The sequence below is a fragment of the Heterodontus francisci genome, chromosome 16 (genome assembly GCF_036365525.1).
Source record: "Heterodontus francisci isolate sHetFra1 chromosome 16, sHetFra1.hap1, whole genome shotgun sequence".
NCBI classification, from domain to species: Eukaryota; Metazoa; Chordata; class Chondrichthyes; order Heterodontiformes; family Heterodontidae; genus Heterodontus; species Heterodontus francisci.
Window position 1 is genome coordinate 97,397,709 of NC_090386.1, and position 20,488 is coordinate 97,418,196.

General features: G+C 47.8%; 1 protein-coding gene across 7 annotated transcripts in view; it reads left to right on the forward strand.

Annotated features, from left to right (window-relative positions):
• The window catches only part of LOC137378393 (DENN domain-containing protein 3-like), a 211,245-nt gene that overhangs the window by 183,878 nt on the left and 6,879 nt on the right, over nt 1-20,488 (forward strand). For 6 of the 7 annotated variants that reach the window (XM_068048680.1, XM_068048675.1, XM_068048678.1 and 3 more), the window contains exons 16-22: nt 3,248-3,421; nt 4,641-4,770; nt 5,750-5,857; nt 12,188-12,324; nt 13,691-13,860; nt 14,587-14,723; nt 16,321-16,439. In XM_068048680.1, the coding sequence (XP_067904781.1) occupies nt 3,248-3,421; nt 4,641-4,770; nt 5,750-5,857; nt 12,188-12,324; nt 13,691-13,860; nt 14,587-14,723; nt 16,321-16,439 (975 nt within the window). Of the gene's footprint in view, nt 1-3,247; nt 3,422-4,640; nt 4,771-5,749; nt 5,858-12,187; nt 12,325-13,690; nt 13,861-14,586; nt 14,724-15,660; nt 15,737-16,320; nt 16,440-20,488 lie in introns of those variants that run through there. The other variant, XM_068048681.1, reaches the window with a different exon arrangement.

Genomic DNA, 20,488 nt, shown 5'->3' on the forward strand with positions numbered 1-20,488 from the left:
TAGGTTGTCACTGTCACAGCCTGAAGGTGGACTCCATGTCAGTCCTTTCCTGTGTACAGGTGCAAAGTGTAGAATCTGGAATACACAGAGGGACTTTTTTTTGTCTCCTTCAAAACCTGCATCAGGATTTCCGTTTCTTGTCAAGAACCAGGCATTGAACTTTGGGGTCTGAACCAGGTTCCTGCATTCACAGGTAAACCACCCCAACATGGCTTATTTTGGTCCCTTCGTACAGACAATTCACCTTTCAACAACAACTAACATTTATATCGTACCTTCACTGCAGTAAAATGTCCCAAAGCACTTCACAGGAGTGTTATCAAACAAAATTTAACATTAACATTTAACCTGGTATTGTGCAACGAGATAGGATTAATTGATGACCTCATAGTTAAGGCAACCCTTGGTAGCAGCGATCATAGTATGATTGAATTTTATGTTCAGTTTGAGGGAGAGAAGAATGGGTCCAAGACTAATATTTTAAACTTAAATAAGGGCAATTATGAGGGCATGAAAGCAGAGCTAGCTAAAGTGAATTGGCAAATTAGGTTAAGGAATAGGTCAATAGAGATGCAGTGGCAGACATTTAAGGGGATATTTCAGAATACACAGAATAGATACATTTCAACGAGAAAGAAAAATTCCAAGGGTGGGACCCACCATCTGTGGTTAACTCAAACAGTTAAAGATAGTATCAAACTTAAAGAAAAAGCCTATAATTGCGCAAAGATGGGAGGCAGGTCAGAAGATTGGACAGAATATAAAAAACAGCAAAGAATGACGACAAGATTGATAAGGAAGGTAAAATTTAGAGTATGAGAGAAAACTAGCTAGAAATATAAAGACAGACAGTAAGAGTTTCTATAGAGATTTTAAAAAGAAAAGAGTTAACAAAACACCAGATTTCCAGCATCCGCAGTATTTTGCTTTTGTAACAAAATGAGCGTTGGCCTTTAGAAAGTGAGTGTGGGGAATTAATAATGGATAATAAGGAGATGGCAGATGAATTGAACAGATATTTTGCATTGGTCTTCACTATTGAGGATACAAGTAACATCCCAGTATTAGCTGTAAGTCAGGAAATGGAAGGGAGGGAGGAACTCAAGAAAATTACAATCACCAGGGAAGTGTTACTGAACAAATTGTTAGCGTTGCGGGCTGACGAGTCCCCGGGTCCTGATGGACTTCATCCTAGGGTGTTAGAAGAAGTGGCTAGTGAGATAGTTGATGCATTGGTTTTAATTTTCCAAAATTCCCTAGATTCAGGGAAAGTTCTGTTAGATTGGAAAATAGCAAATGTAACTCCTTTATTCAAAAAGGGAGGGGAACAGAAAGCAGGCCAGTTAGCTTAACATCTGTCTTAGGGAAAATATTAGAAACTATTATTAAAGATGTTATAGCAGGGAATTTAGAAAAATTCAAGGCGGAGTCAAAATGGTTTTGTGAAAGGGAAATCATGTTTAACCAATTTATTGGAGTTCTTTGAGGGAGTTACATGTGCTGTGGATAAAGGGGAACCGGTGGATATATTGTACTTAGATTTCCAGAAGGCATTTGATAAGGTGCCACATCAAAGGTTATTGCAGAAAATAAAAGCTCATGGTGTAGGGGGTAACATATTGGCATGGATAGAAGATTGGCTAGCTAACAGGAAACAGAGAGTAGGCATAATGGTCATTTTCTGGTTGGCAAGATGTAACGAGTAGTGTGCCACAGGGATCTGTGCTGGGGCTTCAACGTTTTACAATTTATATAAATGACTTAGATGAAGGGACCGATGGTATGGTTGCTAAATTTGCTGATGACACAAAGATAGGTAGGAAAGTAACTTGTGAAGAGGATATAAGGGGGGCTACAAAGGGATACAGATAGGTTAAGTGAGTGGGTAAAGACCTAGCAAATGGAATATAAAGTGGGAAATTGTCCACTTTGGCAGGAAGAATAAAAAAGAAGCATATTATCTAAATAGTGAGAGATTGCAGAGCTCTGAGATGCAGAGGGATCTGGGTGTCCTAGTGCATGAATCACAAAAGGTTAGTATGCAGGTACAGCACATAATTAGGAAAGCTAATAGAATGTTATCGTTTATTGCAAGGGGAATTGAATACAAAAGTAGGGAGGTTATGCTTCAGCTATACAGGGCATTGGTGAGACCACATCTGGAGTACTGTGTACAGTACTGGTATCCTTATTTAAGGAAGGATGTATATGCGTTGGAGGCAGTACAGAAAAGGTTTACTAGACTAATAACTGGAATGGGCGGACTGTCTTATGAGGAAAGATTGGACAGGCTGGACTTGTATACGCTGGAATTTAGAAGAGTAAGAGGCGACTTGATTGAAACATAAGATTCTGAGGGGTCTTGACAGGTGGATGTGGAAAGGATGTTTCTCCTTGTGAACTAGGGGTCACTGTTTAAAAATAAGGGGTGGCCCATTTAAGACAGAGATGAGGAGAAATGTTTTTTCTCAGAGGGTTGTGAGTCTTTGGAACTCTCTTCCTCAAAAGGCAATGGAAGCAGAGTCTTTGAATATTTTTAAGGCAGACATAGATAAGCAAGGGGGTGGAAGATTATTGGGGGTAGGTGGAAATGTGGAGTAATCAGTTCTTATTGAATGGTGGAGTAGGCTCGAGGGGCTGAGTGATGACCTCCTGCTCCTAATTCGTATGTTCATATTAAGCCACATAAAGAAATAATAGGACAGGTGATCAAATGTTTGGTCATCAGGTAGGTTTTAAGAAGTGGAGAGACTTAGGGATGCAGAGAAGTTTAGAGAGAGAATCCCAGAGCTTAGACCTCAGGGAGCTGAAGGCACAGCCGCCAATAGTGGAGTGATTAAGATTAGGGATGTGCAAGAGGCCAGAATTGGAGCAGCACAGAGATCTTAGAGAGCCGTAGGGCTGGAAGAGGTTAAGAGATAGGCAGGGGTGAGGCAACGGAGGGATTTGACCACAAGGATGAGAAACCTTAAAATGAGGCATTGCCAGACCGGGAGCCAGTGTAGGTCAGCGAGCTCAGGGGGTGAAGGGTGATCAAGATTTAGTGCGAGTTAGGACATAGACAGCAAAGTTTTAGATGAGCACAAGTTTATGAAGGGTGGAAGATGGAAGAACTTTGGAACAGTCAAGTCTGGAGGTAACTCTGAGCCCAGTTGCACAAGAAGAGTCTCCAATATAGATGTTCTCTCCCATCACCCATGCACACCTGTCATTGGACCCGCCTGATCTGTCTTTTTGTGGCCCTCAGGAGGTGGAGTCCTGTTTACCGATGTCCATCTTTCCACTGAAGATCCTGGCCCTCAAGATCAAAGTCCGGAACAAGAAGGAGCCCTTCATTGCCAACCTCAAGTCAGAACGGGACCTGTGGAAGGTGATGATCAGGGAGATGTGTGCAGGAAAGTTCCTGGCAGACAGGCACAAGGTGAGACTAGAGGCAGTTAAGCTGCAGGGTACCGAATAGTAACCTCTGCCAATTGGGATGGATTCTGTCCATGAATTTCCTGTGTTATAGCCTTTGGACTTTAGAAGAATGCGTTTCAATTTCATTGAAACCTACAAAATTCTTCAGAAGGTTTGACAGGGTAGATGCTGAGAGGATGTTTCCACTGGCTGGGGAATGTAGAACACGGAGACACAGTCTCAGGATAAGGGATCAGCCATTTCGACCTGAGAAAAGGAGAAATTTCTTTACTCAGAGGGTTATGAATCTTTGGAATTTTCTACCCCAGAGAGCTGTGGATTCTCAGTTGTTGAGTATATTCAAGACATAGGTTAATAGATTTTTGTACATGAAGGATATGGGGATAAGCCATGAGGGTGGAGTTGAGATCGATGATCAGCCAGGATCTTCTTGAATGGTGAAGCAGACTCGAAGGGCTGAATGGCCTACTCCAGCTCCTCCGTTCTCATGTGTTAAATGAGGTCCCTTGATCGGTTATTTCCCCCCTCTGCATTGTTTTAGGCGCATTCCCACTGTCAAAGTTTGGGGTGGATGGGGGATCGCCAATATTCCCAGTTTCCAGGAATTAGAGACCAATCTCCCAGACTAGCTGGTGTGAGGTAGTGACTGTGTCCAGGAACCTTCATGTGTCATGGTAAAATATTAAACCACATAATGCTACAGTCTGTTTCACCCGGCTTTCTTGGAGGAACTGGATAAAAGCTCTGAATTTCCGATTCGCACTTAGATCTGATTCCCAGTTTCCTCGCCTCCTCTCCTGGCTTGTGCTGGGAGCCGTCCTCCAAAACTCACCCTGCAAACAGAGGAGTATCACAGGGTTATTTGGCCATGGAGTGCGGCACCGCTGAGCCTGGTCCAGTACTTGCCCTAAGAGCCACACACGTGTGCCTTCCAGTGGGAGTCATTGGAGTATTTCGCTAACCCAAGGGAACTGAGGCAAACTGGAGCACCCCAGGTACCTCCGAACCACTGGAGCTCCGCTTGCCTTTATAACTCTGTCACCCTCACCCTGGTAATGGCTTTCTCTACCCAGTCATGGTGGAGCCCAACTGTAGTTGATTGATGTGGGGATTAATGGGAAGCCACAGGTACTGCTTTTTTGGGGAAAATGGTGGGTTTGTTGCCTGACTAGATTCTTCACTACAACCACCCCCCCAACCCTCTCCCGCTCTTTGTGCAGGATACTCAGTACATTCAGCAGGCTCTCAACAACATCCAGCTCATCGATGCCGTGGCAAAATGTAGACTGCATCCTCGGCCCATGAGCATTGCCTCCAAGCTGGCCTATCTGGACCAAACTGCCGGAGAAGGTAAGGTCACGTCCAGCCGTGAGTTACTCCTCATGTCTTTGTGATCAGTAATTGGGGGTGGGGGAGCAAAGAAGACTTGCATTTCTATAGCACCTTTCACAGCCTCAGGACATCCCAAAGTGCTTCACAGCCAATGAAGTACTTTTTGAAGTGTAGTCACTGTTGTAATGTAAGAAATGCAGCAGCCAATTTTTGCACAGAAAGCTCCCACACATAGCAACGTGTTAATGACCAAATAATCTGTTCTACGATGCAGGTTGAGGGATAAATATTGGCCAAGACATCAGGGAGAACTTTCTTGCTCTTCTTCAGAACATGGTGTGATGTGCTCGAGACTAGAGTGAGGTTTAACCGAGTTTAGTATAGGATATGAGGAAAAGACTGAGAGACAGAGACTGCAGCAGCTGAACACAAAGGCTTCTTTATTTTGTTTTAGTTTCACTTTCCCTTTGCTAGTATGTGTGTTCTACAGCAGCCTCTAGAGTACACAATGCAATTGCAATTTCAAAACACGACAGCATGACACATGGGATCTTTTATACCCACCTGAGAGGGCAGACAGGGCCTCAGTTTAATGTCATATCCAGTAGGTGTCACCTCTGACTGTGCAGCACTCCATCAGTACTCAGCCTGGTTTATGGGCTCAAGTATTTAGATTGGGACTTGAACCCTCTGACTCACAGGGACGAGAGCTCCAGCTGATGCTATTTGTGATGGAGGCTGAGCTCTCGGGATGGTTTCAGGATTGTTGACTTTGAGGTCATTGATGACCAGCATCAAGATGTGTTCAAAGAGACAGAGACCATCACTGGCCTGGACATCACCTCTGGACCTCAGTGTGACACCAGAGTCTAGTATTCCTTCATACGGTCACAGGAACAAACGGAAGGTTGAGTGGCAAAGTTTGGGCAGAGGGGTGAGTGGTCCTCGAGGCAAAGTATGCTGCTTTATTCACAATTCTGTTCTTTCTCCACCTCAGAGCCACCCACTGTACCAAAGATGACGTCGGATGCCTTGAAGCACACCCTTCACCTGTCTGATGCCAATTCGACGCCCTGCGCGGTTAATGCCCTGTTGTACGTTCCTGGTAAGTTGCTGACTAATGTTTCTTACGTTGCATACAGGACTGGAATGCTCTACTTTGCTCCCACTGCCACTCCCAGGTGATCCTGCTCGGTGTCCCCCTAACTAGCTCATTTCTCAGACTCTCCAGAATCCTCTTTGCAGAAATGTATGGACAGTTGTTTATTTTTTTCGGGAAATGGCCTCAGGAGTAGAACTGAATTCAGTGTCTTTGGCTCAATCAGCTTCTGCTGCCCTGAAAGGAAACAGGAGGAGGCCATTCAGCCCCTCTAGCCTGTTCCATCTTTCAATTAGATCCAGGCTGTTCCATGTCTCATTTTACCCACCATTATATCCCTTGATACTCTTGTCTAATAAAAATTATAGATCTCGGTCTTGAAAACTCCAATTGGCCCCCAGCATCCACACCTTTTTGAGGTGGGGTATAGAATACAAAAGCAGGGATGTGATGCTGGAACTGTAGAAAATGTTGGTTAGGCCACAGCTGGAGTATTGCGTACAGTTCTGGTCATCACATTACAGGAAGGACATAATTGCTCTGGAGAGAGTACAGAGGAGATTTACAAGAATGTCACCAGGGCTTGAAAGTTGCAGATATGAGGAAAGATTGGATAGGCTAAGGTTGTTTTCCTTAGAACAGAGGAGGCTGAGGGGTGACTTAATTGAGGTGTACAAAATTATGAGGGGCCTGGATAGAGTAGACAGGAAGGACCTGTTTCCCCTAGCGGAGAGGTCAATTACCAGGGGGCACAGATTTAGGGTGATTGGGAGAAGGATTAGAGGGGACAGAAGGAAACACTCTTTCACCCAGGTGATAATGGGTGTCTGGAATTCACTGCCTGGATCAGTGGTGGAGGCAGAAACCCTCAACTCATGCACCTGAAGTGCTGTAACCGTCAAGGATACTGACCAGGTACTGGAAGGTGGAATTAGATCAGGTGGCTAGATTTCTCAGCCGACGCAGACACAATGGGCTGAATGGCACCTTCTATGCTGTAACTTTTCTATGGTTCTATGGGAGAGAGTTCCAGATTTCCACGCCCCTTCGTGTGAAGAAGTGTTCCCTGGCCTCAGCCCTGAATGACTGGGCTCTAATTTTAAGATTCTGCCCCCTTCTTCTGGACTCCACCCACCCCCCACCAGAGGAAATAGTTTCACTGGATCAACCCTATCGAATCCCTTTATTATTTTAAACATCGTGATCAGATTTATGATCTAATCCCATGGGGAAACTGGCCAAATTCATGCAACCTCTACTCACCATTTAACCTTTTAAACCCCAGTATCATTCTGGTGAATCTGGGCTGCAACCTCTCCATGGTCAATATATCTTTCCGGAGGTGCGGGGCCCAAAACTGAACACAGTTACTCCGGGTGGAGTCTGACCGGAACTGAACACAGTTACTCCGGGTGGAGTCTGACCGGAACTGAACACAGTTACTCCGGGTGGAGTCTGACCGGAACTGAACACAGTTACTCCGGATGGAGTCTGACCGGAACTGAACACAGTTACTCCGGATGGAGTCTGACCGGAACTGAACACAGTTACTCCGGATGGAGTCTGACCGGAACTGAACACAGTTACTCCGGGTGGAGTCTGACCGGAACTGAACACAGTTACTCCGGATGGAGTCTGACCGGAACTGAACACAGTTACTCCGGGTGGAGTCTGACCGGAACGGAACACAGTTACTCCGGGTGGAGTCTGAGCAGAACTGAACACAGTTACTCCGGGTGGGGTCTGACCGGAACTGAACACAGTTACTCCGGGTGGTGTCTGACCAGAACTGAACACAGTTACCCTGGGTGGAGTCTGACCGGAACTGAACACAGTTACTGCGGGTGGAGTCTGACCGGAACTGAACACAGTTACTGCGGGTGGAGTCTGAGCAGAACTGAACACAGTTACTCCGGGTGGAGTCTGACCGGAACTGAACACAGTTACCCTGGGTGGAGTCTGACCGGAACTGAACACAGTTACTCTGGGTGGTGTCTGACCAGAACTGAACACAGTTAGTCCGGGTGGAGCCTGAACAGAACTGAACACAGTTACTCCGGGTGGAGTCTGAGCAGAACTGAACACAGTTACTCCGGGTGGAGTCTGAGCAGAACTGAACACAGTTACTCCAGGTGGAGTCTGAGCAGAACTGAACACAGTTACTCCGGGTGGAGTCTGAGCAGAACTGAACACAGTTACTCCGGGTGGAGTCTGAGCAGAACTGAACACAGTTACTCCGGGTGGAGTCTGAGCAGAACTGAACACAGTTACTCCGGGTGGAGTCTGAGCAGAACTGAACACAGTTACTCCGGGTGGAGTCTGAGCAGAACTGAACACAGTTACTCCGGGTGGAGTCTGAGCGAACTGAACACAGTTACTCCGGGTGGAGTCTGAGCAGAACTGAACACAGTTACTCCGGTGGAGTCTGAGCAGAACTGAACACAGTTACTCCGGGTGGAGTCTGAGCAGAACTGAACACAGTTACTCCGGGTGGAGTCTGAGCAGAACTGAACACAGTTACTCCGGGTGGAGTCTGAGCAGAACTGAACACAGTTACTCCGGGTGGAGTCTGAGCAGAACTGAACACAGTTACTCAGGATGCAGTCTGACCGGAACCGAACGCAGTTACTCCGGATGCAGTCTGACCAAGGCTCTGTACAGCTAAACCATCACTTTCTCACTCATATTCTCCCCCTCCTCCCCACCACCCCCCACACCCCATCTCAGCCGCGCGCTCCAGACCTCGCTGCTCTGCCCCCACTTACCTGGCCAATTGTTCCCCGCTCGCGCCACCCCGCTCTCTGGCTGTTCGCTTTCCCCACCCCAGCCGTGAGCTCTAGACCGTCCCACTTCCCTCCTCTCGGCCCCTCGCTCCCATGCTTGATCAGTCTCCACGCGCTGCCCGCAGAAGCAAGTCGGGATGGCCCCGAGAGGAGGGACGCGACACAGCCTGGAGCTAATGGCTGGCAGCAGGGGGAGGTGCAAAGCGAGGAACAATCAGCCAGGGGAGAGGGAGGGAGCAACGACGTCTCAGGCGAGTTGCCAAGGGGGGAGAGCTCCAGCCTCAAAGTCTCCTATTCAGCCGCTTCCTCTAGCCGAGTTGGGGTCTGGATACCCAATGACACTTTATCGCGCATGCACGAAGATGGACCGGGCACGGATACGCGATGACATTGGCGCTGCATGGTGACGTCATCCTGCGCCACTTAGTCCTGGCAAGATGTAGCTACGCATTTGCGCACCCTGGCGCACTCTGATGATATCAGTGGGCCACTGCGTTGTCAGGAATCACTTTATATTAAAAATCACTTCATCTGTCATATTCCCTCCTATGTGACCAGTTCCTGTGGACAACTGCGTGTTACATTTATAGTTGTCTGTTGCACCTATGGGTGCTGCTGTAATGGGGCTTTCCCATTGCGCTGTCACATGACACTGTTACACCCGTCACCAACAGTCTCCCTCTCACTCTCTCCAGCACAATTGGCTCAGATAGAATCCTGACCCTCACAACCTATTTTAGAGATACAGCACTGAAACAGGCCCTTCGGCCCACCGTGTCTGTGCCGACCATCAACCACCCATTTATACTAATCCTACACTAATTCCATATTCCTACCACATCCCCACCTGTCCCTATATATTTCCCTACCACCTACCTATACTAGGAGCAATTTATAATGGCCAATTTACCTATCAACCAGCAAGTCTTTGGCATGTGGGAGGAATCCGGAGCACCCGGAGGAAACCCACGCGGTCACAGGGAGAACTTGCAAACTCCACACAGGCAGTACCCGGAATTGAACCCGGGTTGCTGGAGCTGTGAGGCTGCGGTGCTAACCACTGCGCCGCCCCATATTTATTTATATTTTTTCCAAATGAAGTTGTTCTTGCATCAACCTTCAGCAATGACTTTGATTTTCTCCCGATAAACTTTAGCTTATCCAAAACTCTGCCGCCTGTATTGTGACCCACACCAAGTCCTGTTCACCCATCACCCACTGTGCTCGCCGGCCCACATTGGCTCCCAGTTAAACAGCACTTTGATTTTAAAATTTGAGTATTGCTGAAAATAGAGACATTTTGTCGAAGCTTTTCCTCTTGCACTCATCAGGACAATTCACAAGAATACCAATGTAAGGGAGACAACAGCCAAGTTGCCTGGTTTAAATTTCAAGCAAAGCTTGGCAGTTTACTGTCAGTCACCATAAACTGGTGCATTCTCCATGGCAACGCCGCTACCAATCAAAGTCCACTTCCCAACCAATCAGCACTCTCTTCTCATACAGTATAAATTTGTTGTTTCCCTTATATTGGTATTCTTGCGAATTGTCCTGATGAGTGCAAGACGAAAGGCTTCGACAAAATGTCTGTTTTCAGCAGTACTCAAGTTCAGTACTACCAAATGATTATTTAATTTTAAAATTCTCATCCTTGTTTTCAAATCCCTCCATGTCCTCTTCCCTCTCTATCTCTCTAATCTCCTCCAGTCTTACAACACACTGAGATCTCTACATTCCTCTAATTCAGGCCTCTTGAGCGTTTGCGATTTTAATTGCTCCACAATTGGTGGCTGTGTTTTCAGCTGCCTGGGCCCTAAGCTCTGGAATTCCCTCCCTAAACCTCTCCACCTCTCTCCACCTTTACGACATTCCTTAAAATCTACCTCTTTGACCAACCTTTAGTCATTTATCCTAATATCTCCTTTTGTGGCTCAGTGTCCAATTAAGAACATAAGAATTAGGAGCAGGAGTAGGCCATTCGGCCCTCAAGCCTGCTCTGCCATTTGAGAAGATCATGGCTGATCTGATTGTGGCCTTATCTTCACTTTCCTTCCTAGTCACCATAACCCTTGACTCCCTTGTAGATCAAAAATCTGTCTAATTCATCCTTCAATATATTCAATGACCCAGCCTCCGCTGCTCACTGGGGAAGAGAATTCCCAAAGATTGACAATCCTCCAAGAGAGGAAATTCCGCCACATCTCCATCTTAAATGGGAGACCCCTTATTTTGAAACTGTGCCCCCGAGTTCTAGATTCCCCCATGAGGGGAAACATCCCCTCTGCAAATTAGACCCGACCCAAGCCCGACAGAACCACAACCGACCTGAGCCTGACCCGGCCCGAGTCCTTTCATTTTTTCCCACGCCCGACCCGACCCGACCATCGGTTAACTTACCTTCCATTTTTCACTTCCTTGCTGATCTGCACAAGCTTAAAATAACTGTAACAAAACCACCTTCCTAGTACAAAAATTAAATTAACATTGGAGCCACTGACCTGCGATAGAGCGTGTCAAACCCGGTCCGACCCGGCCCAACCCGAGCCCGAATGCCAGACCTGGAAGTGCAACCCAACCCGACCCAAACCCGACGCATGTCATCAGGTTCGCGTCAGGTAGCCGGCCTTTACTCAACATCCACCCTGTCAAGCCCCCTCAGAATCTTCTATGTTTCAATAAGATCACCTCTCTTAAATGCCAATGAGTATAGGCCCTACCCGCTCAATCTCCTCATAAAAAATACCCTTCATCCCAGGAATCAGCCTAGTGACCTTCTCTGAACTGCTTCCAATGCTAGTATATCCCTCCTTAAATAAGGAGACCAAAACTGTACGCAGTACTCTAGGTGCCGTCTCACCAGCGCCCTCTACAGTTGTAGCAAGACTTGCCTACTTTTATACTCCATTCCCCTTGCAATAAATGCCCACATTCCATTAACCTTCCTAATTACTTGCTATACCTGCATGCTGACTTGGTTAGTACTAGTGGATCACGCTGGTGTCCACAGCGACAACACATCACTGACTCTGCCAACTTTATTGTATTTTAGTTAACTCATTAAGTTTCAGTTTAGAAATATCACTGATAATTTGTAGGCAAATTAAGTGGTTTAACTAGTTAAGCTACAAATTTAATACATTTCTTATCTCTCCCCAGTACCAGTTTAAACTACTGCCTGAGTTTCGAAAGGGAAAAAAAGTTTAAAACTCACCAACTAATCACCTACCTACTCCCTAATTAATGCCTCTGGGCTTCAGCTCTCAGGTCTCACTGTCTCCAGCTCCCTCTCTTGGATCACTGCTTGTTCTGTAAAAGACCAGAACAGCACCTCCTCCCACACTAGGAGCACACACAGCACCGAATTCCCACACTAACCAAATTCCTGACTTAGGTACTCTGTCGAGCGGAACTTTGTGCCACTTACTTTGTATATTAACGCTCCCGTGAAGTGCCTTGGATGTTTTACTGTGTTACAGGGTGCTATATAAATGCACAGTGTTGTTGTTTTGTTGTTGATGATGTAGAGGTGAAGTTGTGACCTCCTCGTTGCTAGGTAACCTGGACCCCTGTGAGAGTACGGACACACACCCGAAGCTGTGGTGTGCTTTGAGTGACGGGAAAGTGATGATGTACAATGCGGCCACTTGGATCATGGAGCAGCCGCCTATCCAAGCCGGCCGTTCGAAACTGGTGAGTTGGGGGTGGGGGTGGGAGTGGCATTGGCTGCTGAGAACCGCAACCGCCCCAAACCCCCCTGATATGTGCCAGGCATGTTTAGTGAACGGCAATGAATCAGAGGGATAAAACAGAGCCACTGTTGTAGCATGTCACAGCAACACGTCCTTGGGTAAAAACACGGTCTTGGGGCCCAAAATAGGTGAGAGCCGGAACCTGATTTTCACATGAAATTGGGCCTCGTTTCAATAGAATCACAGAATCATTGAAGGGTACAGTACAGAAGGCCATTCAGCCCAGCCAGTCTGTGCTGGCTCGTTTACAGAGCTATCCAGTTTGTCCCACTCCCACACACTTTCCCCATAGCCCTGCGATTTTTTTCTCCTGAAGTATTTATCCAATTCCCTTTTGAAAGCGACTGTTAAATCTGTATCCACCACTCACTGTTTAAAAAAATCTTTTCCTCAAGTCTCCCCTGGTTCTTTGGCCAGTCGCCCTAACTCTGGGCCCTTTTTTTAACCGACCCTCCTGCCAGTTTCTCCTTATTTACTCTATCTAAATCCTTCATCATTTTGAAGCCTTCTCTGCTCATTGGGGAACGACGCCAGCCTCTCCAATAGCTGAGCCTCCAGAGGTCAGAATTGTACATCCTGGAGGGGGAAGAAATCTGATTGTGATCTCCAGTGCCCCTCACTCCTTCCCCTTCCACTTCCCTAGGACTGTAAATATTATATAGAATTCACAGCACAGAAACAGGGCGTTCAACCCAACTGGTCCATGCTGGTGTTCATGCTGCACACGAGCCCCCTCCCACCCCTCTTCATCTCACCCTATCACCATATCCTTCTATTCCTTTCTCCCTCATGTGTTTATCCAGCTTCCCCTTATGGTATCGATATTATTCACCTCAACCACTCCCTGTGGTAGCGAGTTCCACATTCTCACCACTGTCTGGGTAAAGACGTTTCTCCTGAATTCCCGATTGGATTTATTAGACTGTCCGATATTGATGGTCCCTAGTTTTGTATTCTTCCACAAGTGGAAACATCTTCTCTACTTTAACCCTATCAAACCCTCTCTAATTTTGGAGGCCTCTATCAGGTAGAGAAAGAAAATCCTTCCTTATCAACAATGCCATAAATCTCCAGAGAGATGAATTTATCCTCCTTGCCCTGGGCAGTAATCTATCGGAAGCCATTACAGATCCCAGACTTGGTCCATGAGCTTACATGAATGAAGGCAGAAGACCCAGTGTGCCTGGCCCCAATGCTCAATCGGGTCTTGACAGAAGCCTAAAAGGGCAGTGCCCGATCCTGGCACAAGCAGCTCGATGGCCAATGTCCGATGTTGATGTGGTCTCTTTCTTTCTCTCCTGGCATAGAACTGTATGATTGGCATTGGGCATGAGCAGGTGTGGCTGGGATCTGAGGACTCCTGCATTTACATCATCGACGCACTGACCATGACCTGCAACAAGCGGCTGGTGGGGCATCGGAACCAGGTGTCGGACATGATCCGGGAGGAGATGGAGGAGAGCGGGGACAGCACCAGGTGATCCACCCCCCACCTCATCACTCCGTCACCCCCCATCTCCCCCCCACTCTGTCAACCCCCCCCACCCCATCATCCCCCCCACCCCGTCAACCCCCTCACCCCGTCAGTCTGTAAGATCAGCGCGGGATCTTCATTCACTGAAGATTGAAACTAACACAGAGTCCAAATGTTCATCTACATCTGTCAATTCCACCCTGTCACCAGTCCCAAACTTCATTACTGATGCTGGAAAGGCACCGAGTCATGTTTACCGATACACACTCACTTATCCACACTTTCTAGGGTTATAGGGCTAGGGTCAATAATCCAGTCGTCCTGGGCTAAAGGGCCAGTGGAAAGTTCAAATGCTACCATGGCAGCTGGGGAATTTAACTTCAGTTAATTAAATCAATCTGGAATAGAAAGCTCTTCTCAGTAATGGTGACCATGAAACTACTGGATTGTTGTAAAAACCCATCTGGTTCACTAACGTCCTTTAGGGAAGGAAATCTGCTGTCCTTACCTGGTCTGGCCAACATGTGACTCCAGACCCACAGCAATGTGGTTGACTATTAAATACCTTCTGAAATGGCCTAGCAAGCCACTCAGTTCAAGGGCAAGTAGGGATGGGCAATAAATGTTGGCCTTGCCAGTGGTGCTCACATCCCTAATGAATAAAAAAAACCACAGTTACACACAGACAATATATGAAGTACTTTGACAGCTTTTTTTTTTTCACTCCAGTCAGATCTATTCCTGTAGCCTTGATGGGACCATTCTTCTCTGGGACCCTGTAATGATGGATATGAAGAGTCAGTTCCAGTTACCTCAATGTTGGCGACTCACATCCATCTCCCTGCATCACGACCAGATCTGGTGCTGTGAGTATGTCTTGACCGTCATTCTGGGAATGTTGGGGAGGGTGTGGGGTTGATAGAAGTTGGCACAAACAGGGACTGCAGGGAGAGGAGCCTATCAGCAAGTCTATTATAAGCTGCAGTGTGTGTGTGTTGCCATTTCATCTCTGTCCGATATTTTGTGAATCTATGACAGGAACACAGGACACTCCTAAACCTGGCCTTCTCCCAATTGCTCCCCATCCCAAAGGGGCTGACTTTTCTGGGGTACAGTTCCACAGGTGGTAGCCACCTTCTAGTGGTCATTCCTCGCGTGTGCTGAATGTTGGTGGGCCTATTCAACTATAGTGTGCATCATAGATGCTACTGGTCCCATCCATGCTTGTCAACAGCATCACTGGACAGTGATCAGGAACTCGGGATCATGTTCCTTGCACCAACTCACCCCTAGAACAATGGGGTCTCTTGCAGCATCTGTCAGCTGTGGCTCAGTGGGTTACACTCTCATGTCTGAGTCAGAAAGTCATGGGTTCAAGTCCCACTCTTGAAAAATCTAGGCTGACAATTCCAGCGCAGTACTGAGGGAATGCTGCACTGTCAGAGGTGCCATCTTTTGGATGGGGTGTTAAACTGAGGCACGGTCTGCCCTTTCTGGTGGATGTAAACAATCACATGACCATTTTTCAAAGAAGAGCAGTGGAGTTCTCCCCAGTGCCTGGCCGATCTTTATCCCTCAGTCAACATCACAAAAACAGATTATCTGACCATCATCTAGTTGCTGTTTATGGGATCTTGCTGTGCTCCATTTGGCTGCTGTGTTTCCTACATTACAACAGTGACTTCAGTTCAAAAAGTACTTTATTGATTGTAAAGTGCCTTGGGACATCCTGAGGTCATCAAAGGTGCTATATAAATGAAAGTCTTTTTTATTTGACAATGGTTCTAAAATTCATTTAAAAAGAGTCGCTCGACCCATTCGATCATCTTCTCCCAGATACCAACTTGACCGACAAGTTTGTTCCTTCTTCCCTACTTATTACCCAAGATTTGATCAACTCAGATCCCGACCAGAGATGCTTTCTGGCTCCTCCCTAGGTGCAAAAGGTCTGTATCATCCCAGGAGATGCATCTCCTCACTCAACCGTTGAGAAAGTTTATATTAATATATAATATATTAACCAACTTCAATTTAATTCCTTCTCTATATCTTTTTCATTTCTCTCAATATCGCCTCCTAATCTTCACTTTTCTTTGTTCTTCCTCACTGTCTCGTTCACTCTCTCCTTGATTCTTGCTCTCTCACACTCCTCTTCCCCCCTCTTTGTACACTCTCGGTCTCTCTTTCTCCATCTCTCTTTACCCCTCTCTCTGCTAATCTTCCTTTCCCATGCCCTCTTTTCTTTCTCTCTCATTTTCTCCATTCCCACCTTTTTCTCTTCGTTCTTCTCTCTTCCCTTCTCATCTTTCTCTCCCTGTCTCTTTTTCTCACCCTTTCTCCTCTTCTCTTCCTTCTTTTTGTTTTCTACTCTCTTTCCCTCCTCTCTCTCCCCTTCTCCCTTTCCACCTTCTTTCTCCCTCTCTCTCTCTCCTGCCTCTTCTCCTCTTGTGTGTCCCTTCCCAGGTGTTGAATACAGTCTGCTGGTCCTGGCCCGTGATGGGACACAGATCCAGGAAATGACCTTTACACCCAATCCTGACAGAGGATCCATCCTCATGACGTACTTTCTCATCATCCCTCAGGTATTTTAATCCCAGACTGGGGGATTGAGGTCAGTGGAGGGGAGAAAGGTGGGGGGATCGGAGGGAAGGGATCATGGTTTGGGGACTTGAGGTTGGGGGTTAGGGGTCCAGGGCTGGGGTTTAGGTTGTATTCTAATCCTGCCCATCACCCAGGTTATTTGACTGTTTGCAAAAATCACTTTTTCTGTTTTCTGCTCATTCTCCCTCTCATGAACTTTGCCCTATGTAACCTCTGGAACAAAGGCTGCATAAATACTCACTCATTCATCGACTGTCGGATTCATGCCCATTCTAACTCTCCCTCACAACATAGTGGCAGCATACACGAGAAAGCTTGTCATCTAAGAATCAACCTCTCTCCTTTACCCTCAACCACACACACACACACACCAACAACAAATTATATTCATATAGCGCCTCGAACGTAATAAATCCAAAGGCGCTTCACACGATCTTTATATGGCAACATTTGACACTGAGCTACATAAGGAGATATTAGATCAGGTGACCAAAAGCTTGGTCAAAGAGGTAGGTCTTTAGCAGTGTCATAAAGGAGGAAAGAGAGGCGGAGAGGTTTAGGGCGGGAATTCCAGAGCTTGGGGCCCAGGCAGCTGAAGGCACAGCCACCAATGGTGGAACGATTAAAATTAAGGAGGCACAAGAGGCCAGAATTAGAGAAGGTACAGATATCTCGGAGGGTTGTGAGGCTGGAGGAGGTTACAGAAATAGGGAGGGGCGAGGCCATGGAGCGATTTGAAAACAAGGATAAGAATTTTAAAATCAAGGTGTTGCTTGACCAGGAGCCAATGTAGGTCAGTGAGCACAGGGTGATAGGGGAACGTGACACGGTGCAAGTTAGGACATGGGCAGCAGAGTTTTAGACGAGTTCAAGTTTACAGAGGGTAGAATGTGGAAGACCAGCCAGGAGAGCATCAGAATAGTCAAGTCTAGAGGTAACAAAGGCATGGATGAGGGTTTCAGCAGCAGATGAGCTGAGACAGGGGTGGAGTTGGGCAATGCTACGGAGGTGTAAATAGACAATAGTAGAGATGGCACAGAAATGTGGTTAGAAGTTCATGTTGGGGTCTAATATGACACCAGGTTGTGAACAGACTGGTTAACAGTTACCGTTATCAGACAGTTACCAGTGAGAGGGATGGAGTCAGTGGCGAAGGGACAGAAGACAATGGCTTCAGTCTTCCCAATATTTAATTGGAGGAAATTTCTGCCCATCCAGTATCGGATGTCAGATAAGGACAGAGGGGGATGGTTTACCTTTGTCACAGTTACACAGGATGTCATTTGTGACGTTGATAAGAGCTGTTTCAGCACTGTGGCAGGAGGGGAAACCTGACTGGAGGGATTCAGACATGGAGTTCCAGGAAAGATGGGAATGGATTTGGGAGGTGACAACACAACACGTTCAAGGACCTTGGAGAGGAAAGGGAGGTTGGAGATAGAGCAGTAATTTGCAAGGATGGTGGGAGTGAGGGTTTTTTTTTAGGAGAGGGATGATGGCAGCATCATAAAGGAGAGAGAGACAACACCTGAACAGAGAGAACCATTAACAATATCAGCAAACATGGGGACCAGGAGGGGAAGGTGGGTGATGATCAGTTTAGTGGGAATAGGATAAAGGGAGCAGGAGGTGGGTCTCATGGTCAAGATGAGCTCAGAGAAAGCATGAGGAAAGATAGGAGAGAGTTCAGGGCTAGGCCAGGGGAAATTTTAGAGGAAATTTGTCCCAGTGGACTAGGGGAAGGGAGGGAATTGGCAAAAGAAGCTGATCAGGTGGTCTTGATCTTAGGAGACAAAGTCAATGAGCTCCTCTCGCTTATTGATGGAGGTGAGAGTGGAAGGGCAGGGGAAAAGGATTTAAGAAGATGGTTTGCAGTAGAGAAAAGCCAAGGCTTATCTTTGCATTCCAAGATGATCGTGGAATAGTGAGCAGTTTTCGCAGACAACAGCAGGACCCAATAGTGCTTTATGTGGTCCAGCCAGATCTGACAGTGAATGGCTAAACCAGTTGTCCACCATATCCTTTCAAGTCTGCATCCCTTGGACTCAAAGGAGTGGAGATAAGGGCCTTACCGGGGAAATGGCCAGGGTGAGAGAGTAATGATTTTATTGAGGACTCGGGGATCAAAAGTAGAGGCCAGGGTGCAGTTGAGCAAATCAGTAGCTGTAGAAATGTCATGGTGAACAGAGGCCAAAAGCATGACAGTTGAGAGTTTGAAAGTGTAGTTGGAAGTGAGATAGTTTTTTTCCAGGAGACAGACACACAGAAACAGAAACACACACATACATAGAGATCAATACACAAACACATACACACACTCACAAAGAAGACACATATGAAGACATTCACCTCACATGCTTCACTAAAATAGATGAATTGTCGGAGGTTCAGTACTGAGGGAGTGCTGCACTGTCGGGGGGTCAGTACTGAGGGAGTGCTGCACTGTCGGGGGGTCAGTACTGAGGGAGCGCTGCACTGTCAGAGGGTCAGTACTGAGGGAGCGCTGCACTTTCGGGGGGTCAGTACTGAGGGAGTGCTGCACTATCGGAGGGTTAGTACTGAGGGAGTGCCGCACTGTCGGGGGGTCAGTACTGAGGGAGTGCTGCACTGTCGGAGGGTCAGTACTGAGGGAGTGCTGCACTGTCGGAGGGTCAGTACTGAGGGAGTGCTGCACTGTCGGAGGGTCAGTACTGAGGGAGTGCTGCACTGTCGGAGGGTCAGTACTGAGGGAGTGCTGCACTGTCGGAGGGTCAGTACTGAGGGAGTGCTGCACTGTCGGAGGGTCAGAACTCAGGGAGCGCTGCACTGTCATAGGGTCAGTACTGAGGGAGTGCTGCACTGTCGGAGGGTCAGTACTGAGGGAGTGCTGCACTGTCGGAGGGTCAGTACTGAGGGAGTGCTGCACTGTCGGAGGGTCAGTACTGAGGGAGTGCTGCACTGTCGGAGGGTCAGTACTGAGGGAGTGCTGCACTGTCGGAGGGTCAGTACTGAGGGAGCGCTGCACTGTCATAGGGTCAGTACTGAGGGAGTGCTGCACTGTTGGAGGGTCAGTACTGAGGGAGTGCTGCACTGTCGGAGGGTCAGTACTGAGGGAGTGCCGCACTGTCGGAGGGTCAGTAGTGAGGGAGTGCTGCACTGTCGGAGGGTCAGTACTGAGGGAGTGCTGCACTGTCGGAGGGTCAGTACTGAGGGAGTGCTGCACTGTCGGAGGGTCAGTACTGAGGGAGTGCTGCACTGTCGGAGGGTCAGTAGTGAGGGAGTGCTGCACTGTCGGAGGGTCAGTACTGAGGGAGTGCCGCACTGTCGGGGGGTCAGTACTGAGGGGGTGCTGCACTGTCGGAGGGTCAGTACTGAGGGAGTGCTGCACTGTCGGAGGGTCAGTACTGAGGGAGTGCTGCACTGTCGGAGGGTCAGTAGTGAATGAGTGCTGCACTGTCGGAGGGTCAGTAGTGAGTGAGTGCTGCACTGTCGGAGGGTCAGTACTGAGGGAGTGCTGCACTGTCGGAGGGTCAGTACTGAGGGAGTGCTGCACTGTCGGAGGGTCAGTACTGAGGGAGTGCTGCACTGTCGGAGGGTCAGTACTGAGGGAGTGCTGCACTGTCGGAGGGTCAGTACTGAGGAACGCTGCACTGTCGGAGGGTCAGTACTGAGGAACACTGCACTGTCATAGGGTCAGTACTGAGGGAGTGCTGCACTGTTGGAGGGTCAGTACTGAGGGAGTGCTGCACTGTCGGAGGGTCAGTACTGAGGGAGTGCCGCACTGTCGGGGGGTCAGTACTGAGGAGGTGCTGCACTGTCGGAGGGTCAGTACTGAGGGAGTGCTGCACTGTCGGAGGGTCAGTACTGAGGGAGTGCTGCACTGTCATAGGGTCAGTACTGAGGGAGTGCTGCACTGTCGGAGGGTGAGTACTGAGGGAGTGCCGCACTGTCGAGGGGTCAGTACTGAGGGGGTGCTGCACTGTCGGAGGGTCAGTACTGAGGGAGTGCTGCACTGTCGGAGGGTCAGTACTGAGGGAGTGCCGCACTGTCG